The 22,251-nt window shown below is 59.1% G+C and overlaps 1 protein-coding gene across 2 annotated transcripts; it reads left to right on the forward strand.

Annotated features, from left to right (window-relative positions):
- Window positions 1-499: 499 nt before the first annotated feature.
- TMCC2 (transmembrane and coiled-coil domain family 2) lies at window positions 500-21,530 on the forward strand. Of its 2 annotated transcripts, XM_034069722.1 has the most exons (5): window positions 500-606; window positions 7,509-8,015; window positions 18,683-19,617; window positions 19,971-20,106; window positions 20,226-21,530. In XM_034069722.1, exons 1-5 carry the CDS (start codon window positions 526-528, stop codon window positions 20,535-20,537), a joined length of 1,971 nt encoding a protein of 656 aa, XP_033925613.1. In that variant the 5' UTR covers window positions 500-525; the 3' UTR covers window positions 20,538-21,530. The 2 variants fall into 2 exon arrangements, with proteins under 2 accessions (XP_033925613.1, XP_005140925.1); XM_005140868.3 differs by lacking the exons at window positions 500-606; window positions 7,509-8,015 and adding an exon at window positions 10,746-16,279.
- Window positions 21,531-22,251: the final 721 nt, after the last annotated feature.

Raw genomic sequence — 22,251 nt, forward strand, 5'->3', positions numbered from 1 at the left:
GGAGATGTAGTCCAGGGGCTCAGCGAGCCTGCGCGGCGCGCGGAGCACGCTGGGAGTTGTAGTCTTGCGGAGCTCCCGGGGGCGGGGCTCAGAAAAGGTTTCCTCGTTAATTACAGCTCGAAGCAATTAATAAACAATGAATATTAATGAGCACCCGCATCGGAGGGGCACACAGCCCCAGCGGCTCGCCCCGTGCCCCAGCTGCCGGCCCGGCTCGGCGGGCGCGCCAGCTCCGCTGAGCCAATCACCGCCGCCGGCCCCGCCCCTCGCCCCTCGCCATTGGCCAGCGCAGCCGCCACTCAAGCCCCGGCGGCGGCGGCGGCGGCGATGCCGGTGCCGGCGGGCGCGGAGCCGCCGCCCGGCCCGGGCACGGCGGGGGGGGGGGGGCAGAGCGCGGGCGCGGCGGGGGGGGCGCGGGGGGCGCCGCCGCCGTCGGGCTCCCCCGGGGGCTCGGGCGCCGCCATGAAGCGGTGCCGCTCGGACGAGCTGCGGCAGCCCGAGGAGGAGCCGCCCGGCCCTGCCGCCATGGAGCCCAAGCCCGGGGAAGCGGCGGCCCCCGAGGCGGCCGCGGCCCCCCCGCCGCGCACCAAGCCCCCCGACCTGAAGGTGAGCACCGGGGACCCGTGGGCTGGCGGCGGGGCGGGCACCCCCCGGGTCAGCGGAGGGGTGAGGAGTCCTTGGGGTCAGGAGTCGGGCGGTGGGGGTCCCGGTGGGATGGACGCGTTGGTGGGTGGCAGCATCCCCAAAGCCTGGTCCGTGCTCTGCTACAGGTGTGACCTTGGAGGGTGTGGGAGGGGGATGGTCCTAGAATGAGAATGGTCCCAGCATGAGGATGCTCCTGGGGTGAGGGTGCTCCCAGGATGGAGGTGGTCCCAGGATGAGGATGCTCCTGGGATGGGGATGGTCCTAGAATGAGGATGGTCCCAGAACGAGGATGCTCCTGAAATGGGGATGCTTCTGGGATGAAGTGGTCCCACTTTGGGATGCTCCCAGGTGGGGAATGCTCCCCGGGGGTGGGAATGCTCCTGGGGTGTGCAGAGCCAGGTGGAGAACAGCCAGAGTCACCCCAGTGCTGAGTACGGGGGAGATGCTCGGGAGCGATGGGATCAGTGCTGCGGCAGCCGGGTAGTGACAGTGTGTGAATGGCCCCGAGGCTGCTCCTCCCGGTGCCTTCGGGCTGTGTCCGGTTCATGAGGAAAACAAGTTACACCGCGGCACTGCAGCGCTGCGGGAGGGAAGGGACCGGGTCACGGCAGCAGGGATGCAGGGGGGCAGGACAGGGCCATCCCATGGGAAATCAGGCAGAAATATGCCATGGGTTGGAAAACGGAGCAGCTCTGAGCCCCGGCTGTTCAACAGGGTCCCATTGGTGTGGATGTGGTGGGGTTTGATGTTGCAGAGATGGATTCCCTGCTTGTAACTTTGGTGTTTCCAGGGGCTGCTCATGGCAGCGCTGTCAAAGGTGGTGTGGTGGTCACACCGTGGTGGTAATGGAGGTGCTGGGTTTCAGAGAGACCTGGACAAAACTCATCCTGGCATCCCGGATGGAGACTCTTGTCATGGGGCACCCCAGCCTGCTGCTTGGCCTAGAAGGCCTCACCGGCATGGTCAAGGTCAGGGAAGCAGAGGCAGCACTGCCAGGCTGCTGCCGTGCCTGCCTGCATCCCTTCCAGCAGGGCAGCCAGGAAGGAAAAGCCGTGCTCCCGTAGGAGAACTCGGCTGCTTTAAGCGCAGGAAGCCCCATGGTTGGTTGCAGGACATGTGGTACCTTCCCCTCGATGTCCGAGGAGCAGCTCCTGCTCCTGAGGCTGTTTTGGCTTTGCTGACGTGATGTTACAGCTGCCCTAAAAACAGCCAGAGGGTAAGAGCCTGGTGCCAGGGGAAGGCACATCCATGGGAATATGCTGCTCAAGGCTTGGTGGAGCAGGACACCCTTACCTTGAGGAGGCTCAGCTTTGCTTGACCGGGGTGGTGCTTTGCATCCGCATCACCCCCAGCTTCTCTCCATCCCATCTGGGCCTGAATCAGAACAGGGTGGGAGCATGGGGCGAAAGGAGCTGCAGCTTCCAAAGGGGATGGCCACGGAGCCAAGCATTCCTTGGCTGCGCATCCAGCTGGGAGCTGATGCTCAGCCTGGTCTGCAGCCCGGTCCAGCTCACAGCGAGAGCAGTGGCCAAACACCCATTGATTTTATTGATGCCCTAATGCAGGTTTGCTTTGTGCTGTTCACCTTTAACGCATTTGTAGCTCAGCAATTAATTGCCCTCATGGATGGAAGCCTCAGACTTGCTGTGCCAGGCAGGACACATGAGGAATGGCACCTTGGTGCTGCCCACAGGTGCCGCAGCGGGGCCGGGCGTGCTGCCTGGCCCTGCCACAGCCACCACAGACTCAGCCTCTACCTCCTGTTGCTACAATTGGTGGCATCGTTAATAGAACCTTAAGGATTTCCTGCCCCAACCCCTCTCTGGACCTGCCCACCATGGGGTGGGTTCAGACTAGTTGCTGTTCTCCTGCTGGTGCCTGGTGTCACATACCGAGATCCATCTCCCTGTGGATGGGGAGCAAACACCAGATGTAAGCTGTTGTTTGCTGCCAGCTGAAGATGGATTTGAGCTGGCAGCCTTGGAGACAGCAGCCTGCCTTGTGCTGTCTCCATCCCCTGACCCCGGCACATCCACAGCAGCTCCTGTTCCTCAGCCCTGGCTCCAGCTCCTTTGCCAAGAGCAAGGGTTCCATTAGGGGGGAGAGGAAGGAGCTGTGGCATGGAGCAGAGCGGATGCATGACACAGCCCTGCTCACAAACACATCAGGTGGTGGGGATCTCTGTGCTCGGCAGCGCAGTGACTGGAGCCATACAAAGCACTGTGAAAGGAGACATCCAGCCTCTCGCAGCTGATGGGGTCCCCACAGTGTCCCACCACCACGGTGTTCACCTCTTGGTCCCACTCCCACTTCCACGCACCTCTTTCTGTTTTCCCTGGCTCTTTCTGTTTTCCCAAAGGAGCTGAGGGTTGAAAGTTGAAGCCTGGCATCGTTTCCATCTCCAGTTTCACTTCTTGGTCTTCACGACTCCCACCTTTTCCTCCTTTGAACCTGAAAGCCAAGAACAGCAGGAGTCCGGGGGCACTGGCTTTTCACTGGGCCTGATCCCAGCCCTGCATCCATGGACATAAAACTTCCCCTGGGCTTCTTGGAGCTGGGGAACCTCTGCTGGGGAGGAGGGGGATGAAAGACAAGGGGTGGTCCCACCATGGGATGTTCAGTGCCCAGCACATATGGGGTTGGGATGGAGTGAAGCACTGACCTCCTATTGCCTCATAGCAGCTCAAACCCAGCTAGTTTAATCCTTTCACTACAAGGGGCTGGGTTTGAGGACCCTCTGATGCAGTTCACAGACCCCCCCATGCTGGTGCCTGTGCAGGCTGCAGGGAGGATGTGAGGACTCCTCTCCATAAAGGTCCCTGTTCTAAGCCCTCAGGTACATTTCTAGTTAATCCCATGCACATCCAGGCATATTTTGGTGTGGAAAGGACACGGCCAAGGTGAGCCGGCTCCCTGCGGTGAGAGGGATGGAGCTGCTGTTGTCAAGCAGCTTGAGCAGGAGCAGTGCAGTCCCTGGAGCAGACGCATCCATCATCTCCAGGGGCATCACTCATCCAAAGCACTGGGGCTGCTGGCAGGGACCCCAGCACGTTCCCACTCTCACAGTGTGGAGCTGCACACCAGGACCCCTGGATCCCATCCTCCTGTTGGGGTGCATCCAGAGGGACATCAGGTCCCCCCTGGGGTTGTGGCAGGCGCAGCAGTGGGCAAGAGATGAGGCCGGGATGTGCTGTGTGCTGTGTCCCTGCAGGCACACACTCACGTTGGAGTGGGATGCTCCATGCCCACCTGCCCACAGTGCCATCCCCCCAGGGTCCCCATCCCTGCTTCCCACTGCCTTTCAGCACACAGCATCCCAGCAATCAGTTCGGAGATGCAGAGGTGACAGTGTGGGAGAAGCAGCCGTGGGCTGCCGCTCGCTGTTATTCCCCCCAGGAGCACATCTGGCTCCTCTGGAATCTGGTAGCAAAGATCTCACCCTGGAAATGCCACCCGAGGCAGGGAGCTCGCAGGGGTCTGCAGTGTCCCCATGGCCACAGCCACATCTGGGCAGTTGTTGCTGGCCCTGCAGATGTTGCTCTGGAGCGGCTGGGGAGCTGCGTGGCACTACAGCGTTTGGGTAGTGTTCCACAACGTGACTAATGTTTGTCACATGGTTGTTCTCTCATCCTGGCCCTGGGAGGAGAAGCGTGTGTGGGGGAGTGCTCAGGTTTCCATTTTAGAGCATCCATACGTTTTCCTTGGTGTTTGTGGCAGCGGGAGGAGCGGGATGCGCTGTGAGGGGCTGCGGGACACCCATGGGGACACCCCTGCCCAGGACCCACAGGAGGATCCGCTAGAGAAAGTGGCAGGAGGGCTCGGGATAGGATAGGATAGGGTGAGATAAGGCAAGATAGGATAGGATGGGATGGGATGGGATGGGGTGGGGTGGGATGGGGTGAGATAGTCTTCCACTGCATCTGTGCAATATCTTTAAAGGGCTGCAGAGCCTTGGCTGAAGCCTCTGGGCGGGCCATGGCTATGAATAATGAATCACAATGGTAATTAAGCAGGATTTGGCAGCGTGTGGCAGTGCCATAAGGTCGTGGCAACCAGATCCTCTGTGTGTGTGTCTGAAAGCTGAGTAAGAGGTTTGGATGTCGGGGCAGAGCTGGAAGTTAGTGAGGAACTGGGAGGTTTCAGGCTGTGTGGCTGTTTGGCAGCAGCAGGAATGCCGGCCCTGGAGGGAAGGAAGGATGCACATCCCTGCAGAGTGGGCACGGGCAGTACCATGAGCATTTGGTAATGTCTCCTACCAGACATTGCCAAAGAGCAGTGTCCCAGACCAAACAGCCACCGTTTGCCTGCAAGGTATTGTTGGGTTGGGTTAAAACGGGTGCTTTTCAGCTCTTGGCCAGGCTTGGTTTGTCTCAAGAACTGATCCACTTACCTGGGATATGAAGCAGGAGCTGCTCCTTTGAAGTCTATGGAAACAATCCCTGCTGCTGAGTGGGAGACCCTGGCTGCAGTAAAAGAAAAGACAACAGGAGTAAAGCTATCTCTGTATCAGTCTTAGTGGTTTACAGCTGTCTGTACTGAGAAATGAGTCTCTGTATCCCCTGCATCAGTTATTAAGCAATGCCTGTTCCAAAATAGCCTGTGTAGATGCTCTGCTCTGAGCCACGAGTGGTTTCGTGCCAGAAAAATGCCACTGCTTTGGAAGTGCAATAAGAACCCTGGAGTAATGTGAGAAAAGAGAGGTTTTCCATCAGCAAATGCTCTGCAGTAACACTTGTTTGTGGTGACCATTCCCAACGCCTCTTTAATGCAGGAAAGCCTTGAGCTTGACAAGGGGTTCAAGCCCAGAGCAGCGATGCTGGGATTCCTCTTTCTGCTTCCCTCCCCTTTTCCCCTGTGCAGATCCCTTCCCATCCCACTGGGAGTCTCACCTGCAGAGCCCATGAAAGGCTCTTTCATTACCACTTGGAAAGGACCTGAGGGGCTTCTTTGAAGAGGTGAATTTCTATCAGATGGGCCCAGAACCCATCTGAGGAGGGAGAACTCCTCTCCTTTATTTCCTTTATTATTGGCTTCCCCTTCGTTCTGGTTACACTCAAGGAAGGAAGTTGATCATTTCTTTTCGTGGAGACCTTCTAAGGGCTAACTGTGCATCCCCTTGATGGGAGAAATCTGTGGGTTTATATTTATTACCTACCTAATGCTGCCTCCGTTTCCATAGAGACTCTATAAATAGAATAAAATTTAAATCACTATTTCCCAAAGTAGCACTTCAGCACCGTCGATTTATTATATATTTCCTAGGAAAAAGCAAAAGGTCAGGAATTTTCACTGGGCATGGATAACAGGAGGATTAAAATGTTTAGTGACACAGGATCTGGTTGCTGATTCCTTGCCAATACTACAGGTGTGATGAGGATTAGGCCCTTATGGATCTGGAACTCTTGGCTTTCATTCTTTACTATGAGGGTGCCCAGAGAAGCTGTGGCTGCCCCATCCCTGGCAGTGCTCAAGGCCAGGTTGGACACAGGGGCTTGGAGCAGTTGCTCCAGTGGAAGGGGTCCCTGCCCATGGAACTGGATGAGCTTTAAGGTCCCTTCCACCACAAACCATGCTTTGATTCCATGATTCTGTGCCCAGGATTTTGAGGAGTCCGTTATGGCCACAAAATCCTCCCTGGTCTGCAGCTCCTGGAGGTCATGTCTCAAACATCCCTGCTTTGCCAAGTAGCTCCCAGTCCTGTGCCCATTTCACACTGGTTTTCAACCACCAGTAAATGCGGTGCTGCGGTTCCAGGAACCAGCATCCTCAGGGGGAGTCCCGGGAGCAGTAAATCAGTGCTGAGCTGCCCCTGAACGTCAGCAGGGTCAGGACTGGCGTCCTCAGAGGCAGCGTTCTCGGCTTCCCTCCAAACCCCAGGCAGGGCAGCAGGGCAGACTTGTGCCTTGGGAAGTGCTGGGTTCCTGGTAGCTGCTTTGGAAGGAGAGAGGCTTCCATTGTCCCAGGATCATTTAATTGCTGCCTGTCAGCTGCCATAGACCTGGGATCCGGGATCCATCCTTTGCAAGTGCTGGAAGTTGCCATCCCCAGCACAAGGGACTGCAGAGGGCACCCGGCCAGGATCTCTTGGGGATGCAAATCTGGGCATTCCAGTGACTGCGGGGAAACTGCTCCGAGTGACCTGGCTGTAATGTGAGCAGGATCCGTTCCACATCCATATTGCATGACCCGGCTGCAGCCAGACCGCTTCCCAGGAGCTGTCCCGAGGAAAGCCGGGTGGGAAAACGAGCCTGAGCCCTGTGGGACAGGAAACCCTGGGGGAGCAGTGTGCCCTGGACACTAGCGCTGCCCAGCAGGGACCGCATTTGGGGCGGTTTCACCTCCATAAGCGAGGCCAGCCCAGTCCATGCTGTGCTCAGGAGCCATGGGAAATCCTCCAGGGAAAAGCGCTTCCTGATCCTTCCCGCTCCAGGCTGGCTCCTGGCACTGTGGCCAAGGCTCCGAGGCTGGGAGTAACTTCCATTGCTCTCAAGGATCTTTTTGCCGCTCTTGCTGCGTTTCGGGGTAGCTGCTGCTCCAGCCTGGGGAATGCCATTGGAGCTGCATAGTTTGAGACGTCCCGAGCCACCATGCTCAGCCCCGTGTGCCATTGAGTGGCCACTAATGCTTAATGCTTCTCCATGGGTATCCAGTGGAGTGCTCAAGCAGCATCGTGTTCCCTTCCCCAGGTCTCTTTGGGCTGCTGTGGGGTCACCAGAGCCCTCCAGAAGCTCTTTGAGCCCATGAGCTTTGCGTTCTGGTTCGGTGCTGGGGCAGGCCTCATCCACCCAAGCCGTGGGTGCTGAGCAGGGCGATGCTGTCCCTTCCCGGCAGTGACCGGGGCTGTTTCCCCTCCTCTCCCGCAGAAAATCCAGCAGCTCTCCGAAGGGTCCATGTTCGGCCATGGCCTGAAGCACCTGTTCCACAGCCGCCGGCGCTCGCGGGAGCGGGAGCAGCAGAGCTCGCAGGATGCTGTGCCGCCGCACTGCGCCGCATCCGACCACGACTCCCCCGACGAGAAGGAGAGGTCCCCCGAGATGCACCGCGTGTCCTATGCCGTGTCCCTGCACGACCTCCCAGCACGGCCCACCGCCTTCAACCGGGTGCTGCAGCAGATCCGCTCGCGCCCCTCCATCAAGCGCGGCACCAGCCTGCACAGCGGCAGCCGGCGCGCCAAGAGCGGCTCCTTGGAGCCGCAGAAGGGGAGCCCCCATCTCCTCCGCAAGGCCCCCCAGGACAGCAGCCTCACGGCCATCCTGCATCAGCACCAGGGGCGGCCCAGGTCCTCCTCCACCACCGACACTGCCATCCTGCTGGCCGAGAGCGGGGCTGTCTACCTGCTCACCGAAGACACCGAGTGCCTGGCCGATAAGGTACCGTGGGGGCATGAGCACGCGCTGGGGGCTGTGGCAGGACGGGGTGCGGAGCACCCCAAGATGCTGTCGGGAGGAGATGGTCCCTGGGGCAGCACTGGTGGCCCTGGGTGTGCAATGACAACAGTGGCAGCCCCTGGCTGGGTCCTGGAGCTGCTGGAGCTGACGCTCTTCTTGCAGAGAAGTGAAGGCAGGGACATCCCAGCTCCGATTCCCAGAGTGGGAGAGAGGAAGGGATCTGTCAGGAGCTCTGTGCCCAGCTGGACCCCAGCACAGGGCTGGAGGGGAGCCCAGGCAGCCCAGCACTGGGTGTCTGCAAGGGTTTGGCCAAGCGGCTGCAAATGGGTCCTGTCCAAAGTGGGTTTTAAAGCAACCTCATGCAGCGCTGGCAGAGAAGGGGGTGCTCCCATCCAGCCCTTGTTTTCCTTTGTTTTTCTTAATTTACCTAAAACCACAGCAGTGAATTGGCAGAGCTGTAGGGCTTGGGGTGGGAGGTGGCCAGGCAGGCCCTGGCACCCATCGAGGGTCTTGGCTGGGTGGCTGTTACAGGAGTAGCTGAGCACTAGGGTGGCAGAGCTTATGGGGCTAGGTAGCAGCAGGGGGATGAGGTCCTTGTGCTGCCCCCAAGCAGTGGGACCCAGCGGGCGCAGGGACTGTGGGTGATGCTTCCCAAATGTTCTCCTTCCCCAGCCACTTGTCTCTCCTTGGCACCGAGGGGGAAATCTGACCTGGAGCCTCCTGCTGCCCTCTGAGCTAATGGAAAGAGGATCAAACATCCTTTTCTTTTCTGTTTTCGCTCGGGGGGTTCAGTGCTGCAGCTGACACTCAGAGCTCGCAGATGATGCCAGTGCTGCTCCTCTGCTCAGCCATATGGGGACAGGGCCACTGCCAGGATGTGGGAATCTGGTCCTAGAGGATAAACACATCATTATAATCAGTGGCTTTGCTGCCCAGGTCCCTCTATTCCCCTTTACCATGTCAAACCAGGACACCCTGGTGGCAGTCCCCGCTTCTGCCCATTGTCACACAGCACTCAGATCAGGCACTTCAGCAGGGCCAGGAGCCATCCGGGTTGGCAATTTGGGTACCAGCAGCCAAAATTCCATCCCTCTGGCCTGTGGCATTGGCCTCGCAAGGAGGTGGGTCCCTCTGAGTCCCTGGGGTTATGGCTGATGTGAGCTAAAGCAGCTTGCACCGGGACAGAAGCTCCTGGATCCGCGTCCGCTCCCAGGGCAGCACAAAGGGGATGAATAATTAACTGCATATGACACAAAGAGTAATAAGGAGAGAGGCGATACTGGGGCCTTTGTGAGGCAGTGGAAAAATAACCTATTTAGAGAAACAAGAGCTGGGTGATATTGTCAGGCTGTATTATTTTCCTGTAGCCCTAGGGAAACCCATCCTTCTGCCCTCTTCCTTGGGGCTGGATGGTGCTGCCAGGCTTGAGCACACGTGGCTCTGCTCGGTCAGACCCCAGCACTGAGTTTGCACCCCGTTTCCCCCCAGAAATGCCACGCTGCTTTCCTCCACCCATTGCATAAGGGCCTGAGCACACACTGGGTTAATCCCGTGTGGGATCGCTCAGCCTCAGCAAGTGCTTTTTGAGCAGCTACTGATTCCTATTGCCTTTTAGTTTGTAATTGGCTTCTTGCAGCTTTCCCTTCCCTACCTTCACTGCTCTGTTCCTCACCGGCACTGGGCCACCCTCTGCCTTGCTGAGGCCAGGCAGGTTCTTCCCCCTTAAGTCCCCCCAAGAGGCAGCTGCTGGGGAGCAGATGGGGTGGCTGGAGGAGGCGGGTGGGAATGTGGCCCAGGCTGAGGCTTCTCCAGCGCTGCGGGTACCAGGGGACTCCCAGCATCCACTCTCCTGTGCGTCCCATCGTGCATGGCTCAGCCCAAGCAGGGTGGCACATATGGGGTGTACGCTGGTGCTGGTGCATCCGAGGGAGCGCACGGCGGTGCGGATGGGTCACACGAGGACGCGCTGGCGTGCGGGAACGGCTGGGGCAGGGAGCGCGCGTGGTGATGGGAGCGCGCCCAGAGCTCTCCCCTTACCTCACTAATCTGCTCCTGGTGACCCGGCAGCGCCGAGCTGGAGCCGCACGCAGGCGGCTCTGGGGCGTCCCCTGAGCACCGGGGCTGGCGGGGCAGAGCCCCCCGGGGCGGACCCCCCCATCCCCGCCGGGGCGGCCGGAGCTGGAGCGGGGCGGCCGCGGGGTCCTGTGCCTGGTGCTGCCCGGGAGCTGCACGGAGGCCTGCGGGGACTGCGCCATGGTCCACGCGCAGGTGAGACCCGCAATGGGGCGAGCCTGGGGGGGTCCCTCCGAGCCCCCCTCAATGGAGCCCGTGGGGCCGGGCTGGAGCGGACCCGGCGGCGGCCGTTAGAGGGCAGCGTTACCGCAGCGGTGAGCGCTGCGCCCGCCCCGTCCGGGCCGGCTGCTCCCCAGCGGGATCCGCTCACACCGGGCACGAGGGGGAGGTTCTCAGCTCCGCCGAGCAGCAACCCAGGGATGCGAGGGGGCGGACCTGGCCCCTGCCCCTCTGCCCTCGGTGTCCCTCACGAGTGACAGCACCAGCTGCCGCTGCACCCCCGGGCCCCCCCTCGACCCGTGAGACAGAGGAGGAATGGGGGCACTAGAGGGGGTTCATGTCACGTCTCTGCTTTGGGCTCACGGGCAGGTCTGGCTGCTGCGAGGCTGTGAGCAGAGCTCATGGCCTGAGTGCCCCATCTCCCTGCTCCCATCTCCCCCATCCACACCCCTGCCTGCAGGAGGTGGTCCAAGGGTCCTGGACCTGTTCTTATGGCCCCATACCCACTGCTCTGCTGCCACAGGGCAGGATTCATCCTGCTAAATATAGCTGCCTAGCGGGTCAGTGGCTATATCAGGGTGAGGCGGATTAGAGTCAGCAGCAAGAAACCCGCAGTCCCTGAGCATCATCCCGGGTGGCTGTGGCCATCAGTGGCTGAGAGGCCATGGGACAGCTCAGGGCCACCAGGCAGAGCTCATCTCCCTTGCCCAGGCCTTTCCTTTCTGGCTACAGGTGTCCAGCTCATCCTTGCTCCCTCTGGCTCCACCAGCATCCAATCGGTTTCAGGGCAGGGAAGTGGTTTGTCACCTCCTACAGCTCTGGTTACCCAGAACGGGTCACAGGCAGTCTGCTTTCTGGAGGTGATGAGCACCCCGAGGCGCTGGCACAGCTGAAGGGACACGGGACCTTCAAGTCTCACTGCTTTTGGTTACCATTAACCCATGCAGGAGACTCGCAGCAATGGTTTTCCCTCACTCCCTGCCTCAGTTTCCCCAGCTGGGAACCAGAACCAACACTTCCATGTGTTTGGGGAAGTCCCTTGCATCTCTTCAGGAGGATTTGCTGACAGAAGCAACATGCATCCTCCCATCCCACCCAAACTCCAGGGGAGTTCTGGTGTTAAAATCCCAGGGGAAGGAGCTAAAACAGGCCAGTGGTGACTGCAAGCCTGAATAGAGGGAATGGTGGTGGTAATGCTGTGCTGCTTGCAGCCCTCTAGCCCCACATCCCCTCAGCAGCATCCCAAGGGGATGAGTCAGGAGCATCCCTACAAGTGCCCAAGGGTTTTGGGGGGGGCAGGACTGACCTTGGCTGCATCGCGGATCTGGAGGTGTGAGAGCATCGTGTCCAGGTCAGCTCCCACCTCTCCACCTCCCCACGTGTCACAGGGGAATGAGAGCGTGAGTGAAGGGTGGTGGTGGGAACTCATTCCCTCGCTCCTGTTGGGATGATGCGTTGAGGAGCACTTTGGGAAAAGCAGATAATAGCTGTGAAGACAAAGATACCCGAGATTGCTGCTTAATTAATTCAGCTGAAGAAGAATATCAGGCTCTCGTACTGATTCACCCCCTAGCAAAAGACAGCGTGTTCCTCAGCCTTCGTTGACATATGGCTGTTGTTTCCAGCCCACCAGCAGCTCCCGCTCCATGGCAGGCAGGCACTGGGAATGCCGCCTGTCCTGGGTGATTTAGACGGAGCAGGCAGGTGGGGGTCAGCGTGGATGGACAAGGTGGGTAGGGCAGGACTGAGGAGTGAGTGCCCGTGACTTTGCTGTGTTCTGCTCTGCCCATCCCCTGCCACCCCAGGGTTATCACTGAGAGCAGGATTTAGCTCCTGAGTCAGGATGAGCAAAGCAGGGTCCTGCCTTGTGACTGCTCTCCTCTCCTCTCCTCGCCCCTCCTCGCTCTGCCTCTCCCTGCTTCTCCCTCAAGCACACAAAACCTGCCGGAAAGCCTCCCAAACACCTGACAGAGGAGTCAGAACCCAGCCCCAGCAGGGGCTGGTGGTGCTGCTGGTGGTCCCAGTGCTGTCCCCAGCAAGAGAAAGGGCAGTGCCATTACCTGTACAGCAATGGGGGTTTGTCCACAGGCTCCAAGGGCCGTGAGCAGCCTCAGCTGTGAGGGATGGTCCTTGAGCCCTCCCTGCAGAGGTGTCCCTCCCGGTGACCTGCAAGCACAAGGAACAGTCCCCAGCCTGGAGGATGCGGTGTTAGATGAGGGAACACTGGGTAGGGGTGGGCACAGCCAGGAACTCCCTAAGCCCAAGGGATGGATCCCGGGATCTGCCCATCTGGATGTGCTCCCCTCCTGCTGCCCCAAGAGCCCCATGGGACTGTGGCACCATCCCAGCTCAGCCCAGGCAGGCAGCGCTTGGCGGTGCTGTTCTCCCAGCGCACTGTGGAGGAGCAGGACCGGCCCCTGTGGCACCCAGCCTGTTCCCGGCTCCCTCCCTGCTCGCCAGCCTGTGCTGCTTGTTCTTGGCTGCCTCCTGCAAGCAGTCCCCGTGCGATCCTCAGCCCCTTCACCGCAGCCATGGCAGAGGGAGAGGATGCGGCTGCCTCCCGGAGCAGCGGCCAGGTGCTGTGCAGGAGTGACCAGGGCATCCTCATGGCAGAGCTGCATCCTCCCGAGCCCTGCCCCGGCAAAAGGATATTGCTGCTAAATTCGCTGCTGGGTGTCTTTGTGAGTATTCCCTCTGCTCTCCTTCCTGCTCCTTAGGCAAGGCAAGGACTCAGGATGCCCAGGGATATGGGGGGAGGAGCTGCAGGTGATGGTCTGGCTGCTGCTGGGCTCTATGCAGCACTTGCAAGGGTTGAGATCTTGGCCAAGAAGCCACTTGCTTTGGACACCAAATGCACTCAGGAACGTGAGGCTCAGGAGCAGTGTGCTGGCTCCCACTAATCCATATGCAGCTTTCCCAGCCTGGCTGAGAGCACTCTAGTGCAGCTCAGCAGGAATTCCTCCTTGCTTCTCCATGCTAAGCCCATCTGCAGCTGCCACCCTGTAAAGGCAAAGCCCAAGCCTACCATTTGCTCTGTGTGTTATGTGGCATCACCAGGTGATCCATCTCGTGGTTGAGATGCTCTGACCAGGGCTCTGTAGGTGTTCAGGGTTGGATTCTGCACCTCCCAGCACCAGCACACACCAAATGTGCTGTGATTTTGTGGCCATCCAGAGATTTTCTTTGCCATCCCAGCAGGGTTTCTGCATGTGAAAGGGAGGGAAGATGCTGCATCGCTGCTTTGCTGGGGCATCAACAGGCACCATTCTTGCTTCTGCAGTTACTGGCTGCTCCTAAACCTCCCTTTGTGCTGGGGAAGAGGAATAACAAAGCCTCATCCCAAACATCCTGACATTTATCAAGTCCTTTATCAGGAATCAGGGCTGTGCCTGGCAGCCGCAAAAGGCTGTGAGGGAAGCAGATGGGCTTTGGGACAGCCCCAAAAGGGGGAGCTGGGAAGCAGAGGGTGTTTTCCAGAGTGCCTTGTGCAGCTGGGGACTTTTCCCACCCTGCCAACAGTGATGGGAAGTGACCTCTGGCTCCTGAGCTAAAACAAGATGTGATGCTATGAGAGACCCAAAGATGATGTCCCTCAGTAACCTGCCCACAGGCATCCATGGCCTGGGCTTGGCCAGGCTGCAAACTCCAGCCTGTCTGCAGTGTCCCTGTGGCTCCAGGACGATCCCTGCTCCTTCTGATCCTTCCCTCTTCAGGCTGAGCACCACATGGTAGGCACAGCTGGTTCCTGCTCCTGGCAGCTGGGACTTCCTTGGGGAATCTGCTCTTCTCTGTGCTTCGGGTACAGATGGTACCATAGCTGCTGCTGATGGGCGAGCGTACAGGAACGGGGCTCAGCACTGCATGCGCAAAGGTTGCTCACACAGATGGGGATGGGAGGCTTTTGCCTCCAAGATCCTGTCCTCCTGAGAGGACAGACTGAGAAACACAGTGCTTGGTGCAGCCTGTCCCTTGCGCCCAAACACTGTCATCCAAACCCCTGCCAGGCATGGCTGAGGACACCCTGTGCAGGAAGCTGGGGCCACAGCATCCAGAGCCTGGGCTAAAGGCATCCAAGGGTTTTAGCTCCTGGTGTTGAACTCTGCTTTGGCAGCTTCACATCACGGATCGGTCCATGAGAGCCTGCTCCAGCTCTGCCTCCTCCCTGCTCCTTGTGTCCAGGGCTGCAAGCACAGGTTGGGAGGGCTAAAGGTGATCCAAGGAAATGCCTTCCTGGCTCCGAGCAGCCCCAGCGAGGCTGCTGCTGCGCTGGTTTCCTCCTGTCACATCACTGAGGTTATCTGAGCAGTGCAGGCAGCCCCTGTTCCAGAGCTGTCAGAGCCCAGCAAGGGAAGCATTCCCACCCGGAAGCTCTGCTGGCATCGCAAGGGTGTTTGGTGGCTGTGGTGAGGTTCAGGGAAGCTCCATTCACAGAATAAGAAGGGACCAAAGGGATGGTGCTTTTGTGGAGCTGTGGAACCAAACCTTCCCAATCCATCCCTGCCAGGGCAGGGTGATTTGGGTGGCAGGGCCAGCTCCATCACAGGCAATGCTGAGCACCATCACTCAGAGGTGCAGCATGGCACCGAGCCTCCAAGGCAGCAGGTTCCCCTCTCAGGGCATGGATGGATGTAGGGGCAGACCGAGAGGTGATGGGAAGCAGGAGGCTGAGTGGTTCTGGGCTTGGCTCAGCGGTGGGAGCAGCACAGTCTTCCCCATTAAACATGCATCTAGGTCACGATCAGCTCATCGGTCCGGCCTGCACAATTCACTGTGTGCCTGGAAATGCTTCCTAAGCTGCTGTTGTCTCATCGTTTGGTTGGGGTTTCAATGAGAAACAGCTCAAACCAGAGCCGCAAATGACCCTTCCTCGTGTAGCCCCTGGTCTGGAGCTGTGCTGGTGCCCTGATCTCTGGCTGTTTCAAACAGCCCCAGCACTGGCTCTGTGCACTGAGGGCTTTGGTGTGGCACAGTGTAAGTCTGGGGGTTGAATTCTGCTTCCCTCCATCGCTCATATCCAGGCTTGGCCACATCACTTGCAAGCAGTGGCCACATCACCCTGCTCTGTGCAACCCCATTGGTTTGGGCTCAGATCCACAGCTCTGGATCTCCTTTCCCACCCAGGAATCTTGCTTTAGCCCCTCACCAGCTCCACTGGCCCCAGCAATAATGCGGTGCCTGGAGGGCGACTCAAAACTGCCACCAGCTCCTGCAAACCCAGAGCTCACTGCTTGCTTTTTGGCTGTCCCATTTAACATCTCCAGCACTTGTGTCTGCTCAGCCGGCTGGATGTGTTTGTTCCCTGGGCATCGCGTGTTCTCCCATATGCTCCGTGCAGCCTTCCCCATCACTCTCCATGGTGTGAGTGGGCTGGATCCGGGTCCATCCCACTGCATGGTGTTGGCCAAGACCCCACCAGGTCCTGGCACAAGCGGCTTTTACCTTCCTCAGGCTTCCCAGTCCCTGCTTGACCACTGCATTTGTCCTGTGTCGGTCCCGCCGGGGCTGTGCTCTCTGCCTCTCCCGAGCTCCGTGCCCTGGTACGTGACACAGCAGAAGAGAAGCGCCGGTCCCGACCCCCTGCGTCAGGGCACAGGCAGCGGATGGGGCTGGAGGCGTGTGAATGCCCCGCACAGGAACGGGGGGGTGCGTTACAGCTCTGACAGCTCCGGCGCTGGGAGCTGTAAACAGCGCTGGCGCGATTCCCGGCTCGGCGATCCCACCGCAGCCATCGGCTCCAGCCCGGCGCGCTCGGGGACACGGGGGCTGCTCCGGGGGTTTCCTCTTCCCCCCTCGCTGCTACCCCCAAACACTGCTGCCGGAGCTGCCGCTGTGCCCCGGCCATGGCAGCCGGCGCTGCCCGTGCATCACTGCCCGGCGCCGGGACGCAGCGGGGACACGGCCGAGCTGCCCACACCGAGTAACCCTGGGGGACCCGAGCGCTGCCGGCGATGGAGGTAGGTGCTGGAGCCGCTTGCGGTGGGGAGGATGGGGACGGGCAGGGAGAACCGCGGGGGCTTTACCTACCTCTGCTGCTGGCGCTCGGTGAATGAAACCCACCGGTACCGTCTGTGCCGGCGCAGGGGGGGGGCTCCGCGGCGAGCTGAGACCCTTCACGTTCCTGCCTCTATTATGTAAGGAAAAGCATTCCCAAGCTGGTGAATGAGCAGAGGCAGCTGCTGCCGGCCTGTTGTGTCCATGCGGGGCTGGCAGGGCAGCACGCAGGGCTGCCTGCTCGGGTCCCTGCTGCAGGCTTGAGGAGGGTGGGAAGTGTGAATCAGGGCTCCTGCTTCTATATTCAACCCCTGGGATGGGTAACGCGGTCGGGGGGGAACGAGAGCTCTGCTCCGGCTGTGAATGCACGTGGGGACACCCAGGGCCCCTGCCACGTTGGCTTTGGTTTGCAGTCATCAACCCGTGGGGTGGATCTTGTCCCACACTGTGCCCATAAAGTGCTCTGAGGAAGAGGGGCAAGCTCAGAGCAGCAGCTCCCGGGTGTGCCCAGCATTCCCTGGCAGCTCGGTGGGAATTGTGCTCTCCATGCTTGAAGGTGCTCATGGTGCTTGGGGCAGCTTTAATCCCCATGTTGTACTTCAGCGTGGAACCATGGTCACACTCCTTGCTCAGGGTGGGTATGGAGCCAGAGCCATGGTATTAGCTCATCCACTGCGCTTCCCAGTAGGCTGAAGGGGATGGAAGCTGGAAGAGTTCAGGGCATGAGGGAGCGTCCTGCTGAACTCTGCAATTATTGTGCAATTTGTTAGCAATGGATTTCAATCCCTTCCAGCCCTGGGTGTGCAGGGACCCCACAGCCACAACCTGGGCCCTGAGCTCCTCACCTGCCACCAGGCTTTGCTCCATCAAAGAAAGCAGCCTTGCATAACTGTGCCCAGCCATGGCCCTCCAGGTCCTGTTTGCTCAGCTCCTTAAGCTTGAGCCTTTCGCATACCTCAGCTTTCCTGGGTTGAATTCTGTTGATAAGAACGATTTCTCTCCCTGCGTCCTGCATTCCTCCCGCATCCCACATCAGCCCCTGCTCTCCTGCCTGGAAAACAAGCACTAGGAAGCAGCCCTTTCATTTCACTGTGCCGAAGCAGCAGGTTTTCTGCATGTAGGGAAAGTGTGCTTTCTATTAATCCCCCTGCTAAATCCACTGCACAGTCATTGAGGCTTGCTGGGATTTAGCAGGCAGGGGCTGGTAATGCTGCACAGATCGGTATTGTCTCTTTTGGGGGGTTGCTTTCAAAGCAATAACCCGATGGGGCTTTCCCATGGTGTGTCTGAGGGCAAGCAGAGCTTTCAGTGGGGCTCAGGTGAAGGTTTCACCCCAGGCCTGTCAGCATGGGTCAGCAGCATTGGATCCATGCCAGTCCTCACCCCTCCTACCCTCCCAAATATGCTCCAGTGAATAAACCCCAGAGATCAGCTTTGCAGGGGCAAAGGTTTGGGTGATTCCCAAATCTTTGCCCTCTTTGGAAACAAAGCTTGAGCAACTTCTCCCCATCAGTGCCCCTGTTGGCCTTTCCCCTTTCAGCATCTCTGGGGCTGCCTTCTCCTTCTGTCTGGTTTGTCCCTGCACAAAGAATTGCAGATCTGGGCAAAAAAAAGTCTGTTTCCTGCTTCTAATTTCTGCCCTTTGATAAGAAACCCAAGCAAAATCCTCTGTCTCCATGCTGAGACCCTGGCATGAAGCCCGCGGGCTCCCAGCAGGACAGCAGCACCAGGGAAGGAGGAGAAGCAAGGAAACATCAGTGTTTGTTCCTCCTGTTCCCAGCCCCGTGCAGGACCTGCTGCAGACCGGAGTGTTCCTAGGCAGCATCTTGAGAACATTCCTCCCTCCTGCACAAGGCATTTCCTGGTGATAACACACTCCTAAGCAATGATCTCGCAGCATTATCCCTATTAAAGGGTCATTCGGGGAAAGTGTGGTGGAAATTAGACATTATTCAATTCTGCCAACAGTATTTAGCTCTCAAGCAGCTCTTAATTAGATGCCAGGAGCCATTTATACAACCACTGAGATTTGCATGGGAACCCCAGGAACTGGGAAGATTCAGGGATTTACCGCTCCAAATGGGCCGGGGCAGTTCCCCTTCTGCATGCAGAGACTAAAATCCCTCCAGGTTGCTCAGTTCCTGCGCTCTCCACTGGTTTGGTGGAGATTTGACACCGGACTGCAGGGGGGGTGCACCCCAGACACCCCAGAGCGCAGCAGATGGGGAGAATCCCCTCCATGCCCTGCTGGTGATGCAGCCATGGCTCTGGTCAACTGCTCTCCTGCCTCCCATTTCCCTCCTACCCTCTCCCCAGGGCGTTACCTCTCTCCTCTGAGCATCCTCCTCCTCTCTCTTCACCCACAGCTGGACAAGGGGGATGTGACCGCACTGAGCCTGCCCTCAGCCACCGGGCACGGTGACACCGATGGCACCATCTGCCTGGACGTCCCCGAGGGCACCCCCGACCCGCACAGGACCAAAGCTGCCATCGAGCACCTGCACCAGAAGATCCTCAAGATCACGGAGCAGATCAAGATCGAGCAGGAGGCCCGGGATGACAACGTGGCCGAGTACCTGAAGCTGGCCAACAACGCGGACAAGCAGCAGGCGTCCCGCATCAAGCAGGTCTTTGAGAAGAAGAACCAGAAGTCGGCTCAGACCATCGCGCAGCTCCACAAGAAGCTGGAGCACTACCACAAGAAGCTGAAGGAGATCGAGCAGAACGGCCCTTCCCGGCAGCCCAAGGATGTTTTCCGGGACATGCACCAGGGTCTCAAGGACGTGGGTGCCAACGTTCGCTCCAGCATCAGCGGCTTCAGCGGTGGTGTGGTGGAAGGCGTCAAGGGGGGGCTCTCGGGGCTGTCGCAGGCCACGCACAGCGCCGTGGTCTCCAAGCCGCGGGAGTTCGCCAGCCTCATCCGGAACAAGTTCGGCAGCGCAGACAACATCGCACACCTGAAGGACACGTTGGATGATGGGCACCCAGAGGAGGCCTCGCGCGCGCTCAGCGGCAGTGCCACGCTGGTCTCCAGCCCCAAGTACGGCAGTGATGATGAGTGCTCCAGTGCCACCTCTGGCTCGGCTGGAGGCAGCAACTCCGGGGCAGGAGCCGGGGGGCTGGGGAGCCCCAAGTGCAACACGCTGGACAGCCACCACAATAACTTCGACACCATCCTGGAGGAGCTGCGGGAGATCAAGGACAGCCAGTCGCATCTGGAGGACTCCATGGAGGACCTCAAGGCGCAGCTGCAACGGGATTACACCTACATGACGCAGTGCTTGCAGGAGGAGCGGTACAGGTAGGGATGGGGGGTGCCAGGGTGGAAGTGCATCACCCAGGTTGGACACAGGGGCTTGGAGCAGCTGCTCCAGTGGAAGGGGTCCCTGTGGAACTGGAGGAGCTTTAAGGTCCCTTCCAATCCAAACCATTTCATGACTCTTTGAGAGCCACAGGGCTTGTCTGGCTAAGGCAGCAATATGGGGAGCTGCCACCCCCACTGCCCTCCTTCCAGCCAGACCCATCCCTTTGGCCACCATAACCAGCTACAACCAGGAGTGAGGTGGGTCCAGAGGGGCTCCCCAGTGCCAGGGGCAGGAGGTTCTCTATGGGGAGACCTGCCTGCCCCAGTGCCCCTCCACCCCCTGTGTGCAGGTATGAGCGCCTGGAGGAGCAGCTCAACGACCTCACCGAGCTGCACCAGAATGAAATGACCAACCTGAAGCAGGAGCTGGCCAGCATGGAGGAGAAGGTGGCCTACCAGTCCTACGAGAGGGCACGGGACATCCAGGTAGGGGAGCGCGGTGGTTCAGAGCCCTCTGCACCTCCATCCATGGGTGAGGGAGAGCCCTGGGCTGGGATGGAGGGTGGGCAGATGAGGTCCATCCTCTGACGCGCTGTCCCTGGCAGGAGGCAGTGGAGTCCTGCCTGACGCGGGTGACCAAGCTGGAGCTGCAGCAGCAGCAGCAGCAAGTGGTGCAGCTGGAAGGGGTGGAGAACGCCAATGCCCGGGCGCTGCTGGGCAAGTTCATCAACGTGATCCTGGCCCTGATGGCCGTGCTGCTCGTCTTCGTCTCCACCATCGCAAACTTCATCACCCCGCTCATGAAGACCCGCATGCGCATCCTCAGCACCGCCCTGCTCGTCCTCTTCCTCTTCTTCCTCTGGAAGCACTGGGACTCCATCAGCTACTTCCTGGAGCACGTCCTGCTCCCCAGCTGATCCACAGCCGGGCGGCTGCAGCCCCGGGGGGCTTTCCATTTCCTGCAGAGGAGAGGGCTGGGGGGACCATGGTCCAAAGCCTTCAGGTTGCTTCTTCACACACTCAGTTCTGTTGCTTTCCCATCTCTCCATCCTCGCTGCAGCCAGCAGTGAGCACTCAGAGTGTGTTGAAGCTGGGATCTGTTTGTCTCCTGGGATGTTTAAGGAGGGTGGGATAGGGAATGAAGAGGAGTTTTGGAAGAAACTGGTTATTTATGGGGTGCAGGGTTTTTCTAGGGTTTTGGGGGTGTTTTCTAAGTGTAATTGTGTTCTGAAGGTCTGTGGGGAGGTCTGCTGAGGTTTTCTGTGGTGGGAAGGGTTGAGCTGGACCAAACCCAGCTCCATGCAGACTTTCTGCAGAGAGAAGCATGGGGTTGGCTAAGGCTGGAGTTTCCCTTTCATCCTTGACAACCAAGCCAGCAAAATCTCGGTCCTGGGATAGAGCAAGAGCGAAAGCAAAGCAGGTGCTGAAGGAGAACACGGGTTCAAGGCGAACGCAGCCTCTCCCAACCCCAGCACAGCGCAGGCAGCACAGAGCAGGGCTGTGACACTGTCCCTGTGTGCCCACAGGGGCCTGGGCAGACACAGGGGACCCGATGCTGGAGTGGGCTCTGGCACAAGCGAAATCCCCTCCACTGCTTCCCCCTCTGTTATTTATTTCCCCTTCCTTTGGCTGCAGCTGATCTGATCTCTTCAGGGACCCTCGACTTGCATCCCGCAGCCCCTGCACCGCGTCCTCTGTGTGTGTGTGTGTGAGCTCCCATTTAACCCAAGACTGTTCCCATTTGTGAACCGAAGCTGGGGGAGCAGGAGGAGGCGAGCAGCCGCCTTGGCAGCCCCTGCGGCCCTGTGCCAGAGCCCAGCATGCTGGCTCCGATGGGCAGAGATGATTTCATACATATATATTTATGTAATATATCTATACACACACATATATATAAATATATATATAAATATGCAGAGTCACAGCCTCCTCTGGGACAAATGGTGCCACTCCACTGACTTTAGAGCCAGTTTGCCTTAGCTGAGAATTTAGCCCTTAACCTCTTTGGTGGCACTTCACAGCCCAGTGCTCAGCGCATGGGGTCCTCTGAGGTCCCACAGGAGGGGCAGAGGCAGTTCCAGTGTGTGGAGGGGAAGGTGCACATCTCCCACCTCCTCCACGCTCCCAGGACCAAGCAGGGACAATACAGACCTCTGTGGAGGCTCCCTGAAGCTGGTGCATCGCTGCAGGTGGCACCCAGGGCACATCCTTTCTGGTCATTACCTGTGAACTGCGTTTGTTCCAAATGGGTTTGCTCAGAGCTGCACTGGGCTTGGGGAACCTGCCCCATCCTCACGTTCCAGCCCAGCTCTCTCAGCCTGGCTCCAGAGCAGAGCTGCTCCAGCCCTCACAGCAGCTCCATGGCCTCCTCTGCACTCACTCCAACAGCTCCAGGTCCCTCTTGTGCTGCTGCCCCAGAGCTGGATCAGGGCTGCAGGGGGGGTCTCCCCAGAGCACAGCAGAGGGGCAGAATCCCCTCTTTGAGCTGATGCTCATGCTCTGGGGGTGCACCCAGCACACGGGAGGGTTCTGGGCTCAAGCCAGGTCATGGGGAGCTTCTCACTGAGCATCACGGCCGAGTCCTGCTCCGCAGCCCTGCTCCACCCAGCCTGAAGCTGTGCTTGGGATTGC

Source organism: Melopsittacus undulatus, chromosome 16 (genome assembly GCF_012275295.1).
Source record: "Melopsittacus undulatus isolate bMelUnd1 chromosome 16, bMelUnd1.mat.Z, whole genome shotgun sequence".
NCBI classification, from domain to species: Eukaryota; Metazoa; Chordata; class Aves; order Psittaciformes; family Psittaculidae; genus Melopsittacus; species Melopsittacus undulatus.

Excerpts from the sequence above, each read along its gene's own strand:
- TMCC2 (XM_034069722.1), top strand. The coding sequence starts at position 526 with ATGGAGCCCAAGCCCGGGGAAGCGGCGGCCCCCGAGGCGGCCGCGGCC. Across the intron at positions 607-7,508 it reads CCAAGCCCCCCGACCTGAAG|AAAATCCAGCAGCTCTCCGA; the intron begins GTGAGCACCGGG and ends CCTCTCCCGCAG. Across the intron at positions 20,107-20,225 it reads AGAGGGCACGGGACATCCAG|GAGGCAGTGGAGTCCTGCCT; the intron begins GTAGGGGAGCGC and ends TGTCCCTGGCAG.